Below are 16,677 nucleotides of genomic sequence, written 5' to 3' on the forward strand. Positions count from 1 at the left end.
AATAAATTGGCTGGGGTCAGTCCCTAAATCGAAAACACTTCTTCATGGATTTTCAACAAGTTTAATTTATTAATGACATATTGTATTTATTGGGTTTTATTTCTTTTCTCTCTTAAGTAATTCAAAGATGCAGTCAAATATTTAATGAAATCTATATGTTCTGAGTTATTCAGACATGCTTGCAAATGATTTAAAGAATAAGAAGTTAAAACTGTGGCCTCATATCTAATTTTATCAGTCTTTAAAAATTTAGTATCCTTGGAGATCTCTTGTGGCACAGTGGGTTAAGGATGCAGCATTGTCACTGCAGCTCCTTGGGTTGCTGTTGTGGCATGGGTTCAATCCCCACCCCAGGAACTTCCACATGCTGTGGGCATGACCAAAAAGAAAGTTTAATGTCCTTTTGTTTAATATAATTGAATGTGCTTGTTACTTGACCAAAAAACATAATTTTTCAGGACCATAAAGGCATTTAAAATCTCTTATAAATTTTTTGTAAGAGAAATTACTTTTATAATTCTTTCAATCCTTGAACCCTAAAAGTGTTTAATAAGAAAAACAAGACATTCACATGATGCAAAAGGAATACAGGACTCTAGGTTAATGTTAGTGCCCTATAAGAAAACAGAGTAAATGCTCACATTTCCCAACAATTTGAACAGTAATTTTCAAAGTTTGTTTATAGCAGGGTAGTTCTATTTTTGAAATACACCTTACATCCAAACCTTATGTATTAGACAGATAACACTGGAACTGCTCTAGTTGAAGGGGAGCAGAGCCCAGAGCAGTGCTCCCTACAGAAACAGACAGAAAAGTGATTACTTGAATCACAGAGTCGGCAACTACGACTTTAAAGTATGACAGACTTGGGTTCTGTTTTAGTCTGTTCAGGTTCCTGTAACAAAATATCATAGATTAGATGGTTTACATACAATAGAAAGTGATTTCTTGCAGTTTTGGAGGCTAGAAAGTCCAAAATCATGGTGCCCTCCTTCCCAATGAACATTCAGCCCATGCAACTAGATGTCCCTTATAACCGGGGCACAAGAGCACGCAGGAGAGCTGCTTACCTCTCTGCCTGCCTCTCCTTAAGAGGTGTATTTCTCACTTAAATAAATCCTCACTTTTCTTTCTCAATTTCCATCATGCTTCTGAATTCCTTCTGTGATGAGACGAGAAGTTTCCCTTTGGGAACAATCCGAGGGAGAGCAAACTGCTAGCCATTTACCGTTCCCCGTCCACACATTTATCAGTGTAGTCTGCTAGCCTCCAGATGAAAATTCCTGGTTTGGACTATCATGCAAGCAAAGAAATTCAAGGAGACTAGTTCAGAAATGTTAAGATGGTGAGTAGGACTGTCCTGATCCAAGGGATGAGGCAGACTGAGGGCTCTAGGATAATTCCCTGCTCCCTAGATGAGTTGGCTGGGACAAAGAGTAGTGGGGTTCTGTAGAAAGAAGTTTCTACTGAGAGTAGCGGTGGGGATCAGAAGAAAGAGATGAAAAGAGAAGAGATTTTGAAGTGAAATATATATGGGGTGTGGAAAGAACTGCAAGCAAATTAGAGTCAGGGAGTGTTGTTTCATCCTGTGACCTACCAGAAATGCAGTGGAGTGAGGCAAGTCCACCAAAGCATTATTGATTTCTCCCAGGTTGATCACTGACATGGTGTCAAGTGGTGGGACTGAAACCAAGCAGGGCCCTGTGGGGCTCCTGACCACAGAAGCATCTGTGTCCCCCACTTCTTGTTTTAGGGAATAAGCTTCAGCCTCCATGACCTTCCCTGAGTTCCAATGGGTAGGTTCAAACCACTGCTGATCATGGAAGAGACTGGATGCTGGGACAAGGTCCAGTCAAAAAACAATAATGCAGGTTTGGGGTAGGGGCCTGGTTCTCCCTCAAGGGATTCACATAACATCATCTTTGAGCTCTTCTGCAGAACTATAATCCCCAACAAATGAAAGATGTTAACTATTTGGTGAAGCGTTCTTCATTCCAGAAAGAAGTAGGACCATCAGAACCAGTCCCCAGGCCACTAAACATCAGCTTTGAAGAATGCAGGCTTGCACCTATCCTGATCCTTCTCTGTGGCCCTATTTTCTACTCCTGCCCTGTAAAACCACTTCCTATTCTCTCCCAAAGGAGGAGACAGGCTTTAAGGCATTAGCCTGCTGTGGCCTCATTGGCCTGGCAAAGCAACAAAAGCTATCATTTTCCCCTTCACCTGAAACTCTGTCTCTGCATTTCCATTTAGTGGACAGAGGCCGAGTTTTGGCAATAGGATTACGGGAAGAGACAAGTGTAAGGAAACGGCATCTGGGGTACAAATAAAGGAGCTGCATGTCCAAGGTCTGAGTACTGAGTCCTCTCATTTTATTGTCTTTGGGCAACAGGTCCTCCAAGCTGGGATATTTTTGTCTCTCCTCGAAGAACAGACTCTACACAGATGTTTCTCAACTTCTAATGGTCTCCAAGTATAATGTTGGCTCATTTTTTATTATTTTTTCTTGACATCATTTGAAGTTTGCCTCCTTAGGCAATAAACCCTTTATCTTTCTTCTCTGATTGAATGAGCCTTCTAGAAATTCCCTTTTACGACATGTCTGCATTCTTACTATTGGAATGCAAATACTTTCTTAATAAACACTGGAAAACATCAGTGAAACTTAAAAAGGAAATGAGAAGTTCCAGAAACTCACATTCAAATAAAATAAATACAGGCATCTGATTCATGATTCTTAAGAAATATGAATAACCTTTTATAGTTGTGACATCATAGAGAGATATTTACTTTCAAATTACTCAGTTTCCTTTTTCCCAAGAAGCTTGTGTTAATTCTGAATCAAAATGTCCCAATGTACAGAACAAAATAACCGGAAGTGAAGATCTCAATTATATCTCTAATTTAGAACACTCTTGTAAAAATTATTTAAGCTTTGTTTCAGAAATCCTGCAAAAATCACTAGATGAAATGTTTTTTTATATAAGCAAACTAAATAATGTGCAGAGACTGGTGGGTGAATAGGTTCTTGTATTCTGGCAAAGAATACACGAAGCTTCTCTTGAAAAACCAAATCCCAAATCTGTTTTTTTTAAAATTGTATAAGAAGTCACATTTCAGGGCTGTTTTGATAAAGAACAGCTAGTTATTATACGATGTTTAAATTCCTTGATTTTGCAAAAGAAGAATGAAAAAGAGGGCTTTATCTCTATTAAAACATGTAAAGTTACAAAAATAGTGCACATGTCAACAGAAGTTAATTCTCCACTGTCCAGATGGTAGAGTAATTAAGTGAGTAAATTCTGGATTTGGACCACTTGGAGTGGGTGCAGTCTTGGCTCCCTGGCTTACAAACTGAGGTACCCAAGGCAAGTTATCACATCTCCTGAAATCTAAGTCTCCCCATCTATAAGTTGGGTAATAACTAAGATCTGTTAGTGAACAGTAAGGAACAATGTCTGTACAATATCTAGCAAAAAATAATATTAAATAAATATTAGTTATGGGATTATCATACACAGTAAATTAAGATAAAAAGTTCAAAATAAGAAAGAGGTGGGCTCTCAAAACCAAATAACACTAACAAGTTTTATTTGAGAATATACTGTTAGATTCTTGCCTCACAATGACCACCAAAATAAACTCAAAATTGATTAAAGAATTTAAGGGGAGGGAGTTCCCGTTGTGGTTCAGTGGTAACAGACCTGACTAGTATCCATGGGGCCCTACTCCCTGTCCCTGCTCTTTGTCTCCCCTCGCAGGTTAAGGATCCTGCATTGCAGCGAGCGGTGATGTAGGTTGTGGAAGCCACTTAGATCTGGCATTGCTGTAGCTGTGGTGTAGGCGGGCAGCTGCAGCTCCTATTCAGCCTCTAGCCTGGGAACTTCCATATGCCCTGGGTGTGGCCCTAAAAAGGAAAAAAAAAAAAAAAAAAAAAAAAAAAAAAAGAATTTCAGGGGAAAGTGTTAAAGAACTTCTAGGTAGATTTCTAATAGTGGGAAAGTAAAGTTATGTCTAAAAAAATGAGAGAGAAGCAAAAAAAAAAGAGTTCCCATTGTTGTGCAGCAGAAATTAATCCAACTGGGAACCATGAGGTTGCAGGATCGATTCCTGGCCTTGCTTAATGGGTTAAGAATCCAGCATTGCTGTGAGCTGTGGTGTAGGTTGCAGATGTGACTCAGATTTGGTATTGCTGTGGTTATGGCGCAGGCCTGCAGCTGTAGCTCTGATTTGACCCCTAGCCTGGGAACCTCCACACGCTGGGATTTCGGTCCTAAAAAGCAAAGAGCAAATAAATAAATAAATAAAATTTAAAAATGATTGAGAAAAGCATTGGTTCAATACAATAAAAATCTATCATGAACAACATTGAAAAGCAAAAGAAAAATTACTAAAAATATTTACGAGTATAAAATACAAATCATTATTTTTTATGCATAATAAATACTAACAAGTCAATAAGAAAACAAACATCCCAAAAGAAACACAGCTGATGGAAAGAAAAGACAAATCATAAAAAAACAGAAATATATGAATCTAATAAATAGACGTAAATTTTGATCATTTGTAATCGAAGACATTTACTAGTAAACAAAGAAACCCAACTTTAAGGACTAAAAATATTCCATATTACTTTTATCAGTATGATTAATTTCATGCAATTTTTGTTTATTCACTCATATATTTTAAAAGAATACTTAATTACAGTAAGGGTTTGGGAGACTCCCGGTTAAAATGGCCAGTGGGCTTTTTCTGGTATGAATCAAGAACTTTAAAATAGTTCATACTCTTTGACCCTTTAAGGAATCCAGCCAAAGGGAAATGCTGACATTCATGACGATTTTGTGCACAGTTATCTCCAAGGCATTACTTCTAAGCCTAAAATCCCAGTGTTTCCCAGACCTTTCCACATAAAAACTAACAGAGAAAATAATATTTGGAAAACACACAGCAGGACCTGGAATAGGCTATTTGCATCAGTTTGGGACTCAAAGAATTTAACGGGAGGGCTGGAATGTCTGGATCCCAACACACCTGTCACCAGCTCAGGACCATCCAATTCACAACCATCATTAGCCTGGGACAACCTAATTGGGAATATTCAACCTAAAAATCTAACATTAATTCAAATATAACAACTCTATAGGAGTTCTCACGTGGCACAGCTGGTTAAGGATCTACTATTGTCACTGCAATGGCTCAGGTCACTGCTGTGGTGGGGTTTTGATCCCTGACCTGGGAACTTCCACAGGCCATTGGCACAGCCAAAAAAAACCAAACCAACCAAATTAAAAAACCCTGTAATATGGTTTGCCACTAAAATTAAAGCCTTCAACTTTATAAAGATAAGGTGACATTTGGTCTGATAGATACTAAAACAGATAAGGCTGCAAAAATATGTGGGTGTTAAAATTAGGTTTATAAAGAGTTCTATGTCAGACTATTGACATTATGTAAAGAAAAGAAGAATGTAAAGTTGCTAGTGGACTATTCCCCAAAGTTTAAATTACATGACATACAGATAAACATTTTTTAAAATACTGGAACAATAAAACAAAATGTGAAAATTCATCTTTTCTGTTACAATTTTTGGATTTTAAATTATATTCACTACTGAAATTTCCAAAAATTTTACTATGATATTTATAATTTAAAAATAAACAAATTTGAATAAAGAAAACTGTAACATAGATAATGGGAAGTTATACCTAATTGCAGTTTTCAAATATTTTGCAATCTAATGTTGATATGGATGTTGACACTTTATTAACTTTTGAAAATCTCTTAAAATCTATGACGTGTGGAAAAGAGGGAAAAAAAGAATTCAATATCTTAAAAAGGATGAACATTCAATATGACCCAAAAGTCAACAGCCTTTCAAACATAGTTTTTAAAATAACGTTTTTACCTAATGCTCTTCTAATATACATCAAGTTAGGTCAACAGAATAGCAGGGATATGTAATATTTTTTTGGTTTGAGTCAGCACACTCCTGAGACTCAGACTTTATGTGAGACCACTTTTTCTAATAGGCTAAAAAATGATCTTGATTAGATTAATGTGTTGAGAGGGCAAGGAAGTTCACAAAGGTTTAAACTTCTCTAGAAAAGCCCTTGGTATCCAATCATTTTTATGTAATCTATGCAGTTTTTATAGCTAAAGAAGAAGATGAACGTGTAAGGGAAAACCTTTTTATGGGGATCTTAATGTTTTTCCATCTCTACTAAAGAATGGAATGGTAATTCCATGGGCTTCACACAAAGAGGCCATTTCAGCAGATACCCTGCACAGCTGATAATCAGAGTATAAATAAAGTTTTTAACCTCACTACACAAACATCTGTAGTGCTTTTCTTCTGCTTCAGTATATTTATATACCACTCAAATGAAATTTGCAGTAGCTGGCAGTCATTTTAATAAAGAATTAGTAATAACTTCAAAATACTGCAAATGTCAAAATACATTTTCTTCGTTGCTCATCATGTTTATAAGAATCAATGGGCTCGTCATGAGTTGAGATCTCAGGACATTAATAGGTAGTTATTGTACATCTTCTTGGGCATTATTTGCTTAGAAATCAATCGCACTAGTTCCACATCAGTGCACATTAGGCCACTCCCCCTTCCCCAATGATCTTTAAAATAAAATGCAGATTTTAACTAATTTTAATAAATAATTTCATAATTTTACTAATGGAGAAGCAGTGAAATTATGGAAAGAGAATGATTAATTACAAAAACTACAATCGATGTTTTACCACTCATTGAATCATACTTTAAAATCTCAGGCCACTTTTTTTTCCAGTGCAAATGTGACCTTCAGAAGTTACATTTTAAAAATTCACAGAAGTTTTAAAAAATAATATTTGCATGAGTTTTGGCAAATATTTCCACCCTCAGAGTGTTAGAAATCAACAGACCTGAAATGTCAAAAGGAAAAAAGTCCCAGGAGATTCTAAAATGTGGTTAGATAACTTGCCTAATATAGTATTTGGTTTTAAGTAGTTTATTGGCCTCCTAGATCAGTGAATGACAGAAGCTAAGCAAAATTCTTCAGGCTAGAAGGAAAATGAAATGGCAAAAAATCTTGAGGGTGGAGCAAAATGTATACAAAGTACTATTCTTTTTTTTTTTTTTTTTGTCTTTTGTCCTTTTAGGGCCGCACCCACAGCATATGGAAGTTCCCAGGCTAGGGTCAAATCAGAGCTGTTGCTGCCGACCTATGCCAAAGCCACAGCAACACCAGATCCGAGCTGCCTCTGTGACCTACACCAGGCTCACGGCAAAGCCAGATCCTTAACCCTCTGAGCAAGGCTAGGGATTGAACCTGCAACCTTATGGTTCCTAATCGGATTCGTTTCCGCTGCACCACAATGGGAACTCCCAAATTACTATTTTTTAGAAGATATTTCATTACTGCACTTAGCTGCTGGCAATTTGTCAACACTGTATTTCAAAAGACAAAATCCACCATAATTTATGACTTCTATTTCATGAGATGAAAAGGAATATTAATTTCTTTTCTTTATTTTTCAAGAGTTCTACCTGAAATATGTTTAGTCTTAAATCCCATACATGCTGGCTGTATTCCTATTTTTCCATGCTAGGTATGTAATGCAAGAAAAAGCTGCCACTTATTCATTAACCAATTCATTCAACATTTCTTCCATTGATTGGCTATTTAAATCAATGTAGAGAGAATTACAAACTCTCTAAAGTAGGTACAACAATTTACTTACCATAAAATCATACCTGGGTGTGAAAAAGAATTTAGAAGATGTTTCATTAAAAACATTAACAATGTCAAGTTGTTAAAATAATGAAATAGACACAATTTTCATGAGGGAAGGTTGTTTGTAGAGAGGAACACTGTTAGCAAGAAACAGGTAGAAAGTAGAAGTATCAAAAGTCACTGTTAAAGAAATAGCCTAAAAGTCCACTAAAAATTCATACCCATATTTTACATTGGAAAGATATGAATACAATTGTTTTTATACTTGTCAAGCCTAAGTGATAATTTTACAATTTTACGTCTTATTAAAGTACAGTCGATTTACAATATTATATTACTTTCAGATGTACAATATAGTGATTCAACATTTTACAGATTATATTCCATTTAAAGTTATAAAATATTGACCATATTTCCTGTGCTGTACAATATATCCTTATAGCTTATTTACTTTATACATAGATAATTTTATATCTTTTAAATGTATAGATCGTTTTATGGCATGCCTTAGAGAGAAGAGGTAAAAATCTGGGGAAGGATAAATTGTCTAAAAGGAATGAATCTCCAAGAGGACGCACACTATCTGGCTCCTAAGTAGTACACAAGTTTCTAGAGTAGACAAATACAAGGCATTTGTGCAACCTACATACTGCAAAAGTCATATGATTTCCTTAATAAGTCTTCCTTAAGTCTCAGCAGTATGTGATGAGGGAGCATAGCGGAATTCCTCTTCAAACCTAATTACCAAGAGCACCCCGTATGTGTTGTAAGAGGGTTCCACTGTACTAATCAACTGTCAGACAGGGACATTGCTGACCTATGCACTTCACTGGCTGAATATAATTTTTAAAAATAAACAAAATCAATTCTATCCAATAAAAAGAAATTCACTTAGAAACTATGTCCTTCCTATCAAAACTCTTCAGAATTTGTACATCAGCTGCACATGTTACTAGAAGTATGCACATAAATGTTTCTTTCTCTTCATGTCTTCCAATTACTGTTGTTATCAAAAATGTATTGTATCTAACCCCAATTTACTTTTTTAAGTTTATATTCATGAAATCTTGAGAAAATGTGGTTTGTGTGGGAAATTCCAACTTCTGACAACCAAGTCCACACCTTGCTACTTGTAAGTAGAAATTGAAAGAATCACTGAAGAACAAAAGAAAGACATACACAGGAAGGAAGGAAGGAAGGAAGAAAGGAAGGAAGGAAGGAAGGAAGGAAGGAAGGCAGGCAAGCACCATCCACTTGTCTCTAGACATCAATAAACAAAATGGTTTATTTACTAATCAAGAAAGCACGATTACTATTCTCAAGTCAAGGTTAAAAGTAATCAAAGTTTACCTCTAATCAGCCAAGTAGATGTTTACTTTATTAATATGATTCTGCAGTCACCTGAGTCTAACTTTTACCTCAAGTGTGCCAAAGGAATCTTTCCTGAGGCTTGTATGATTTTCCTCCTTGCTTTCCTTCTGAGTACCTTCTAATTTTAAGATCCCCTTGTCATGCTGCTCTGGTTTCTCATACTCCTTCAGTTTTAAGGACCCAAGCAAGACTAGTGGCCATTTATGTTCCAAACTTAATGATCACTTCCTCTCATAAAAATCTACCTGCTTTATGATTTCGTCCCTCAAGCTTCACCTTTTTTTTATATCAACTTAATCTAATGAATAACCCTACCTTTAATATTGCTTATTGATAATGGCCTAACTGTATTCTTTCTATGTAACATGTGCATTTAATAGTGACTCCAGAGCCTTAGTAATTTATGGGCCCTGATAAGTTCTGTGAAGGAGAGTTTGGGCATCGGGAAATATGAGTGTGTCACAGCAGGGTGGTCAAGGGATAAGTGATAAGCCGTAGGACTTGTGAAATTCAGAGATGACTAATAATAAGTATGTGGAAATGCCTAACAATTAAAAGGTGCTATAACAATATGTGATATAATTATTATTACTATCATTCTAGTTAGTTTTACATATCTCTTCAAACACATAAGACTCTTCAGAAGAAAAATGTACTAAAAATATAATTTTTAATAACTCCTAGGAATTTTAGGAAATCTTTCCCTACAGGAGTCCTTTTGATTTTTCTTCTACTTTAAGAAATGATGATCTGTCATATTAAGTCTTACAGAGCCACTTTATGATAGGCTGGTCAGTACTGACCAAGGAATAAAATAAGTATGCAATTTACGAAGGAAAAAGAGAAGCAGCCAGTAAGATATTGAATGCTAATTGTCTTTTTTTTTTTTTTTGGCTTTTTGGCTTTTTGCCATTTCTAGGGCCACTCCTACAGCATATGGAGGTTCCCAGGCTAGGGGTCTAATCAGAGCTGTAGCTGCCAGCCTACACCACAGCCACAGCAACACCGGATCCTTAACCCATTGAGCAAGGCCAGGGATCGAACCCGCAACCTCATAGTTCCTAGTCAGATTCATTAACCACTGAACCACAATGGTAACTCCCTAAATGTCTTTCTTATCTTTCCATCTTCCCATTATACTCACATGCTTGTTTAATACTTTCAAAACAAAATAGAATTTTGAAGGTTAAGAAACCATAGGAAGTGTGAAATTAAAAAATCATTGATAGTAAGTCTTTATGGATCACTGATCTAAAAAAAGTTTATGTACTGTATTTCTGAACTAAAAGGTCATAATCAATATCTGCTGCTCGGTATTTTCTTCCTAAGACTTCCTTTTTGTTGTTTCATTTTTAATGAACAGATTTATCCGACAAATCCAGGTTTAATCTTCACAAGATGTAGGAATGCTAAGACATTCCAGAACACAGAAGAAGGAAAGGGAGAAGGAAATTCCAAAAGAATGATTTGCTTATTTGGGGGAGGATAAAAACGTAAATCTAAATGTTGCTTTTACCTCACTCAAATACTCACAAAATATTTTAAACACAGGTTAAGCCACTGGGGAAAAAAATTTCCAAGAGTCTGTTACCCACTTATTAATATCCAATACCCAACATGGAAAGTTAGCAAATAGAGACAGCATGTGTTGAAACTACTCTAAATGGTTTTCAACATTTGTGGCATGTTTATATTTTTGCAGGATATGACTCAAAATTTGCTTTGAAGTATTTTGTATTTCTTACTGTAATAAAGGGGAAAAAAGTTCTGTTTTGTTCCAATTCTCCATTAATATTTAGATAAAATCACATTTTTCTTCTGGATTTACCAAAAGTACAATCCTAAGAAATCTTATTTAGGCAATTTGTATCAAAAATACCATCAAGCTGACATAATTTTTTCAATCCATGTTTTGTTCATGATGAAAGCTGCTACGATCTAGAAAACTATGTTCAAGGTTCTGATGTCAACTTGTTCCTCCATTTGTTGTTTATATTCCACACATGTCCCCTAAAAATTAAATGCTTAAATTTAAATTTGACTTTAAAAGGAATCACAGACTTTTTAAGAATTCAAAATCTAGCGAATATGATAAGTGGAAACTAATAAAATTAGCTTAGAACAGATATCTGCATCAGGAAAACACTATGGGAGCACTATAAAAAGAAAGCAAAAATTTCTCAGGGCAGTTTGAAATTATTCGTAAGTTTGACCAAAAAAGTTAATTTCTTTTTTTTTTTTCCTCTTTGAGTTATTAGGTATCATTAAGTAAGCCAAATACTATGGACAGGATAAATCTTGATTTCAGAAAATTATTAGAAAAAGAAGCTAATGGTATGCTTTGAGATACAAGGAAGATATGTGCGTTTCGGTGGAACCTGCAGATGATAAAACAAATCTCTGAAAAAAAGTGATGACTGACAGATTATCCCAAACTGAAGGATGACATGCTTTTATCATCATGAGGTTATGAAGGCATATTAAAGTTTATAAATGTCAGAAAGTTTCTTTAAAAAAGTTAACACAGGAGTTCCTGTCATGGCGCAGCAGAAATGAATCCAACTAGGAACCATGAGGTTGCAGGTCTGATCCCTGACCTCACTCAGTGGGTTAAGGATCCTGCGTTGCTGTTGCTGTGGTGTACGCCGGCAGCTACAGCTCCTATTAGACCCTTAGCCTGGGAACCTCCATATTCCGTGGGTGCGGCCCTATAAAGACAAAAGACAAAAACAAACAAAAAAAGTTAACACAGACCCAGGTTTCAATCCAAAAATGTATTGGTATCAATTACATACCCCATTATACTCTCTGATGTGGGACATTATTTGAAACCCTGCATTTGGTTGTGGCATAACCTACACTTGACAGGGGCCTTAACAAACAAAAATGTGTTCAGAGAAAGCTTTGAAAACTACACAATATGAGAATTGTTTGAAAGAACAGTTGTGTTTTGGATGGAAAAAAAAAAGTCTCAGAAGGAACATATACCAGCTTCTACTCTCTGGAGATCAGTTAAGCAGAAGAAAGGTTGGACTCTGACTATTACCCTGGGAGTGGAACTAAGACCAGTGATTACAAGAGGTTGTGAGAAATATCAGAGAATGTCTAACAAATGGAAATAATCTGTCTATAAAAGAAACAAGAAAGCACTAGAAATATGAAGAATGTGCAATAGAAGGGGAACAGACCAGTGTTCAACTCCTGACCTCACTGCTGTTTTAGCCTGGGGATCTTGGTCCTGTTACTAAGATTCTCTGACTTTCCATTTCCTTACCTATAAAACAATGTCTTTGCACTGGATGCAAGTTGGGATAGCAGGTGAGAATACTGAAATAAGGACAAGGCAGGGCTAACTAGATGTTGCCATGGTTCTTCCTATTTCTCAGGCTCTACCATTTCATAATAAGTAAAAATATTTTTTTCATCTCATGGTAAGAAATTATTGCTAAATAATTTCATTTATTCATCATAGAAGTATTGTGTGCTTACTATGTATAGGCACTCTTCTAAGTATACAGAAGCGAAAAAAATGCAGAGAAATTCTTGTCCTCATAGACCTTATATTATGTGGGAAGAGACACTGACAATAAATAAAACAAGTAAATCACACACTACAGTAGAAGGTGAAAAGGCCTACACAGAAAAAATAAGGAAATTAGCAATTTTAAATAAGGTCAGGGAAACATCAGTGTGAAGTTGAAACATAGGAACAAAGATACATTAATTTCATCCAGAATTTTAAAATCAATTTTATTATGAAATCTATTGGAAACATGGTGCCCTCAACCAAAAATCCTAGGATTCAAAAGAGTTCCGAATAACGTAATCTCATCAGAGACTGTTATAGACTGAATTGCATCCGCCCCACAATTGTATGTTGAAGTCTTAACCTTCAGTACTTCAGAATGCGAATGTATTTGGAGACAGGATTTTTAAGGAGGTAATTAAGTTAAATGAGATCATTAGGATGGATCCTAATCCAAAGTGACTGGTGTATTTATAAGGAGAGGAGATTAGGACACAGAAGAGTACAGCCGGAAGACCACGTGAAGACACAGGGAGAAAAAGCTTTCTCAATATTACGTTTAGGATAATGCAAGATAGCAACTCAGAAGCTTTTATAAATTTATATTTAGAATTTATGTGCAGTTTTCAGTTTTTCTGTGTTTAACCTTTTAACATTAAAGTGCACTGAATATCTTAAACTTAGTGCTTTTCTCCCAACATTCTCTAGAGAAGGGAGATAGTGTAACCAAAATATCACAAGGACTTCACAATTGATAACACCATGCTTAAGTTATATGTAAATGTTCAGGATATGCAAAATATTTATTTTCCTATCGAGATATATATAAACATTTTCAAGTTTAAAATGACAGCTCATCATCTTTTAGAATGTTCAAGTACACAAGCAAGCAGTTAACAAAACCAGAACTTAGCTTTTCCCAACTCACTCAAACCTTTTTCCCCCAGTTGCTACAAGAGCTCAGTTCAGCTTTGCTGTGTACCTGTAATCAAGCTGGCCACCTACTGATGCAAGCATCTGGATGCATGTTTTAAAATATTCTTTAATTTAAATCATATCATTTCCTATCCCTTTCTATTCCTTTTAGATGTTCCTAGTAGCGATATATACTAATTTTAAAAATTAAAAGATATGTAAGTGAATATACTTACAGGTCCTGTTGGTTTAGATGCTTTCTCAAATTCTTCACCCTCCTCCATTAGTGCTTCTTCAGTCCCAGGTAAAGAATCTATTTGCAAAAAAGAGAACAGAAAAATTAGAGGCATATATTGCTTTTACTAACTTTCTGATATATATAGGTTTATTATGAGAAGGATATTAAAGTGATTGAATAGGTTGCTGAAAAATCATAGTGTTTGTGATTTAGAGTATAAAATGCTATTCACCTGGCTTGAAGACAATGTATGAACAACATTATTTCCAATTTAAAAAAACACAGTGAAGTCAGAGTGCACAAGAGCAGCAGTCACCTTAGAGCAACCCTTCTTTTGGCCTATTATTTAGCTGATTGTTGGAAGTTAATGTCCTCTTTCTGTCTTTAATCCTGTAATTTCATATTTGTTTTATCTATCAACTGTTTTCTTTGTTTTGGGTTTTTTTGTGTTTTTTGGGGGGCTACACAATTTAAATACAAATTTGGATTCTTTCTTTTAAGTGCGACAGAAGTTTTGAAAAGTTTGGAGAAGAGTACATATAAATAAATGGTGGTAGGTTTTCCATTTAATGTATTGAGCTTGAAATTGTGATTATTCACTTTAACATATGATAACTGGGGAAGGAGTGACTTTCATATATGTGAATGAAATGATGGCCTTTCCCTATGTTTGCTGAGTTAAATGACTATAACAACAAAGATTTCTACAAGCTAAAAAGAATTCTTCAATAAAGACATATATATGGAGCATCTAGAAACAGTTTGTTTTAAAACTCACCATTTAAATTAAAAAAAATCAGTTAAAAGGAAGGCATTCTAAACCACTGGAAACTTTAAAAATTGATTTTTTAAATTAACTGATATTTTAAAGAGCCATATGCATCCTTAAAGAAGACTTTCCTTCAGACCCACATATATATGGAGACAGATTTTTTTCTGTTGCATAAAATACGTGCTCTGGGAAGAAAGTCAGAGCCTTAAATCCTTAAATCCAAGTCCTTAATGGCCACTCAAGAATAGACAGACAATGGAAAGCTTAGCCCAAATACATAATCATAGCTTTTAAATCATGGAGCTCTTTCTATCTCTGATAACTCAGAATTCTACATTCAAGAAGAAAAAAAGATCAGTACAGATGATGAGAATTATACCAAGTTAAAAACAGTAACCCACTGATGAGGGAAACTTGAACCCCCTATCTATCAAAACCCTATTGTAAATGTGACAATAGATAGATTCTATTAATGAGAATGTATAAACTAGCAAAATTTAAGTCTTCCGTGACTGAGTTATGTTCTGCAGGACTGTGAACAAATATTACTCTAATTTTAGTATTCACTTGGTCTTTTTTTCTATTCTATTTGTGTGTTGAAATTTCCATTCGTGTAGATTATTGACAATAAGTCATATTAACATGTTCTATTCTATGTTATAAAGAAGTTATTTCATATACAGAAGAAGTAAACTCACCCTTGTGTGGATTTGCTGGGTCTTTTAAGGTTAGAAATACTATACAATAAGTAGCTCTCAAGTTCCTCTCAGTGAGTAGTCAGTGGTTTGTTTGTTTGTTTGTTTTGTCTTTTTGCTATTTCTTGGGCCGCTCCGGTGGCATATGGAGGTTCCCAGGCTAGGGGTTGAATCGGAGCTGTAGCCACCGGCCTACGACAGAGCCACAGCAACGCGGGATCCGAGCCGCGTCTGCAACCTACACCACAGCTCACGGCAACGCCGGATCGTTAACCCACTGAGCAAGGGCAGGGACCGAACCTGCAACCTCATGGTTCCCAGTTGGATTCGTTAACCACTGCGCCATGATGGGAACTCCAATAGTCAGTGGTTTTAAAGAGGTATTGTCATTCTGTTTGGTTTCTTATGCATAGGTGAATTAATCAGTTCATTCATCCATTTATTTGTATATTCTTTTATTAAAAAATACTATATGCCAGGAACTCAACTAGGTACTGTCAAAACAAGTTAAGCAGGATAATTTTCTGACTCTTTCTCTATTGGAACTTACTTGAACACTTTTATAGTATTAATTTTTTAAATAAAAATAAACATTAGTAAAGGGAAGGTATTGGTAACTTTTTATGGTTTCACATTTTCTTCTGTTCTTGTTTTGGTTAAATTCTTCCTGGTTATTGGTGCCATATCCAGTGAGATCTACAGTATGGTAAGGTCCTTTCAGCTTAGCATAAAGGGACAACTGTGAGGTGTGCCAGAATATTTGCAAATTTACATATTTGACCTTATTAAAAGTTGGTAAGTTCAGGAGTTCTCATTGTGGCTCAGCAGAAACGAACCTGACTAGTATCTATGAAGATACAGGTTCCATCGCTGGCCTTGCTCAGTGGGTTAAGGATCTGGCATTGCCGTGAGCTGTGGTGTAGGTTGCAGACATGGCTTGGATCTGGTGTGTCTGTGGCTGTGGTGTAGGCTAGCGGCTATAGCTCAGATTGGACCCCTAGCTTGGGAACCCTAGCTTATGGCCCTAAAAAGACCAAAAAAAAAAAAAAAGTTGCCAAGGTGAAAGGTCCCCTCAAAATAGTTCAATCTATTGACAGACAATCATATTGACAGATGATTGACAGGATATCAATTTAACAAGGTAGAAGGAACAATAAGCACCATGAAAATAAAACCTTAGTGTTTAACGCTTGGAAGGGTACAGTACATTTTTTTAAGTGTTCTGAGTACATTGTTTATTACATAGTATTGGAGAGTGTATATTTGTAGCCTTTTTGCTCTGTCTATTCCAGAGCAATTTCTTCTAAGTATAAATGATTTTCAAAATATAAGCAATGAATTCATGGAGCCTTTTTTAATTACTTGGAAGAGAAAATGAGTCACTAAATTTGTCAGATGTTAGCGTTTATTTTATATCCTCATTTTAGAGA

The 16,677-nt window shown here is 35.6% G+C and overlaps 1 protein-coding gene across 1 annotated transcript in view; it reads right to left on the reverse strand.

Annotated features, from left to right (window-relative positions):
• Positions 1–16,677, reverse strand: part of C4H8orf34 (chromosome 4 C8orf34 homolog) — a 361,598-nt gene that overhangs the window by 79,095 nt on the left and 265,826 nt on the right. The window contains 1 exon segment of the mRNA XM_021090806.1: positions 13,779–13,855. Within this exon segment, the coding sequence (XP_020946465.1) occupies positions 13,779–13,855 (77 nt within the window).

Source organism: Sus scrofa, chromosome 4, assembly GCF_000003025.6.
Source record: "Sus scrofa isolate TJ Tabasco breed Duroc chromosome 4, Sscrofa11.1, whole genome shotgun sequence".
NCBI lineage: Eukaryota > Metazoa > Chordata > Mammalia > Artiodactyla > Suidae > Sus > Sus scrofa.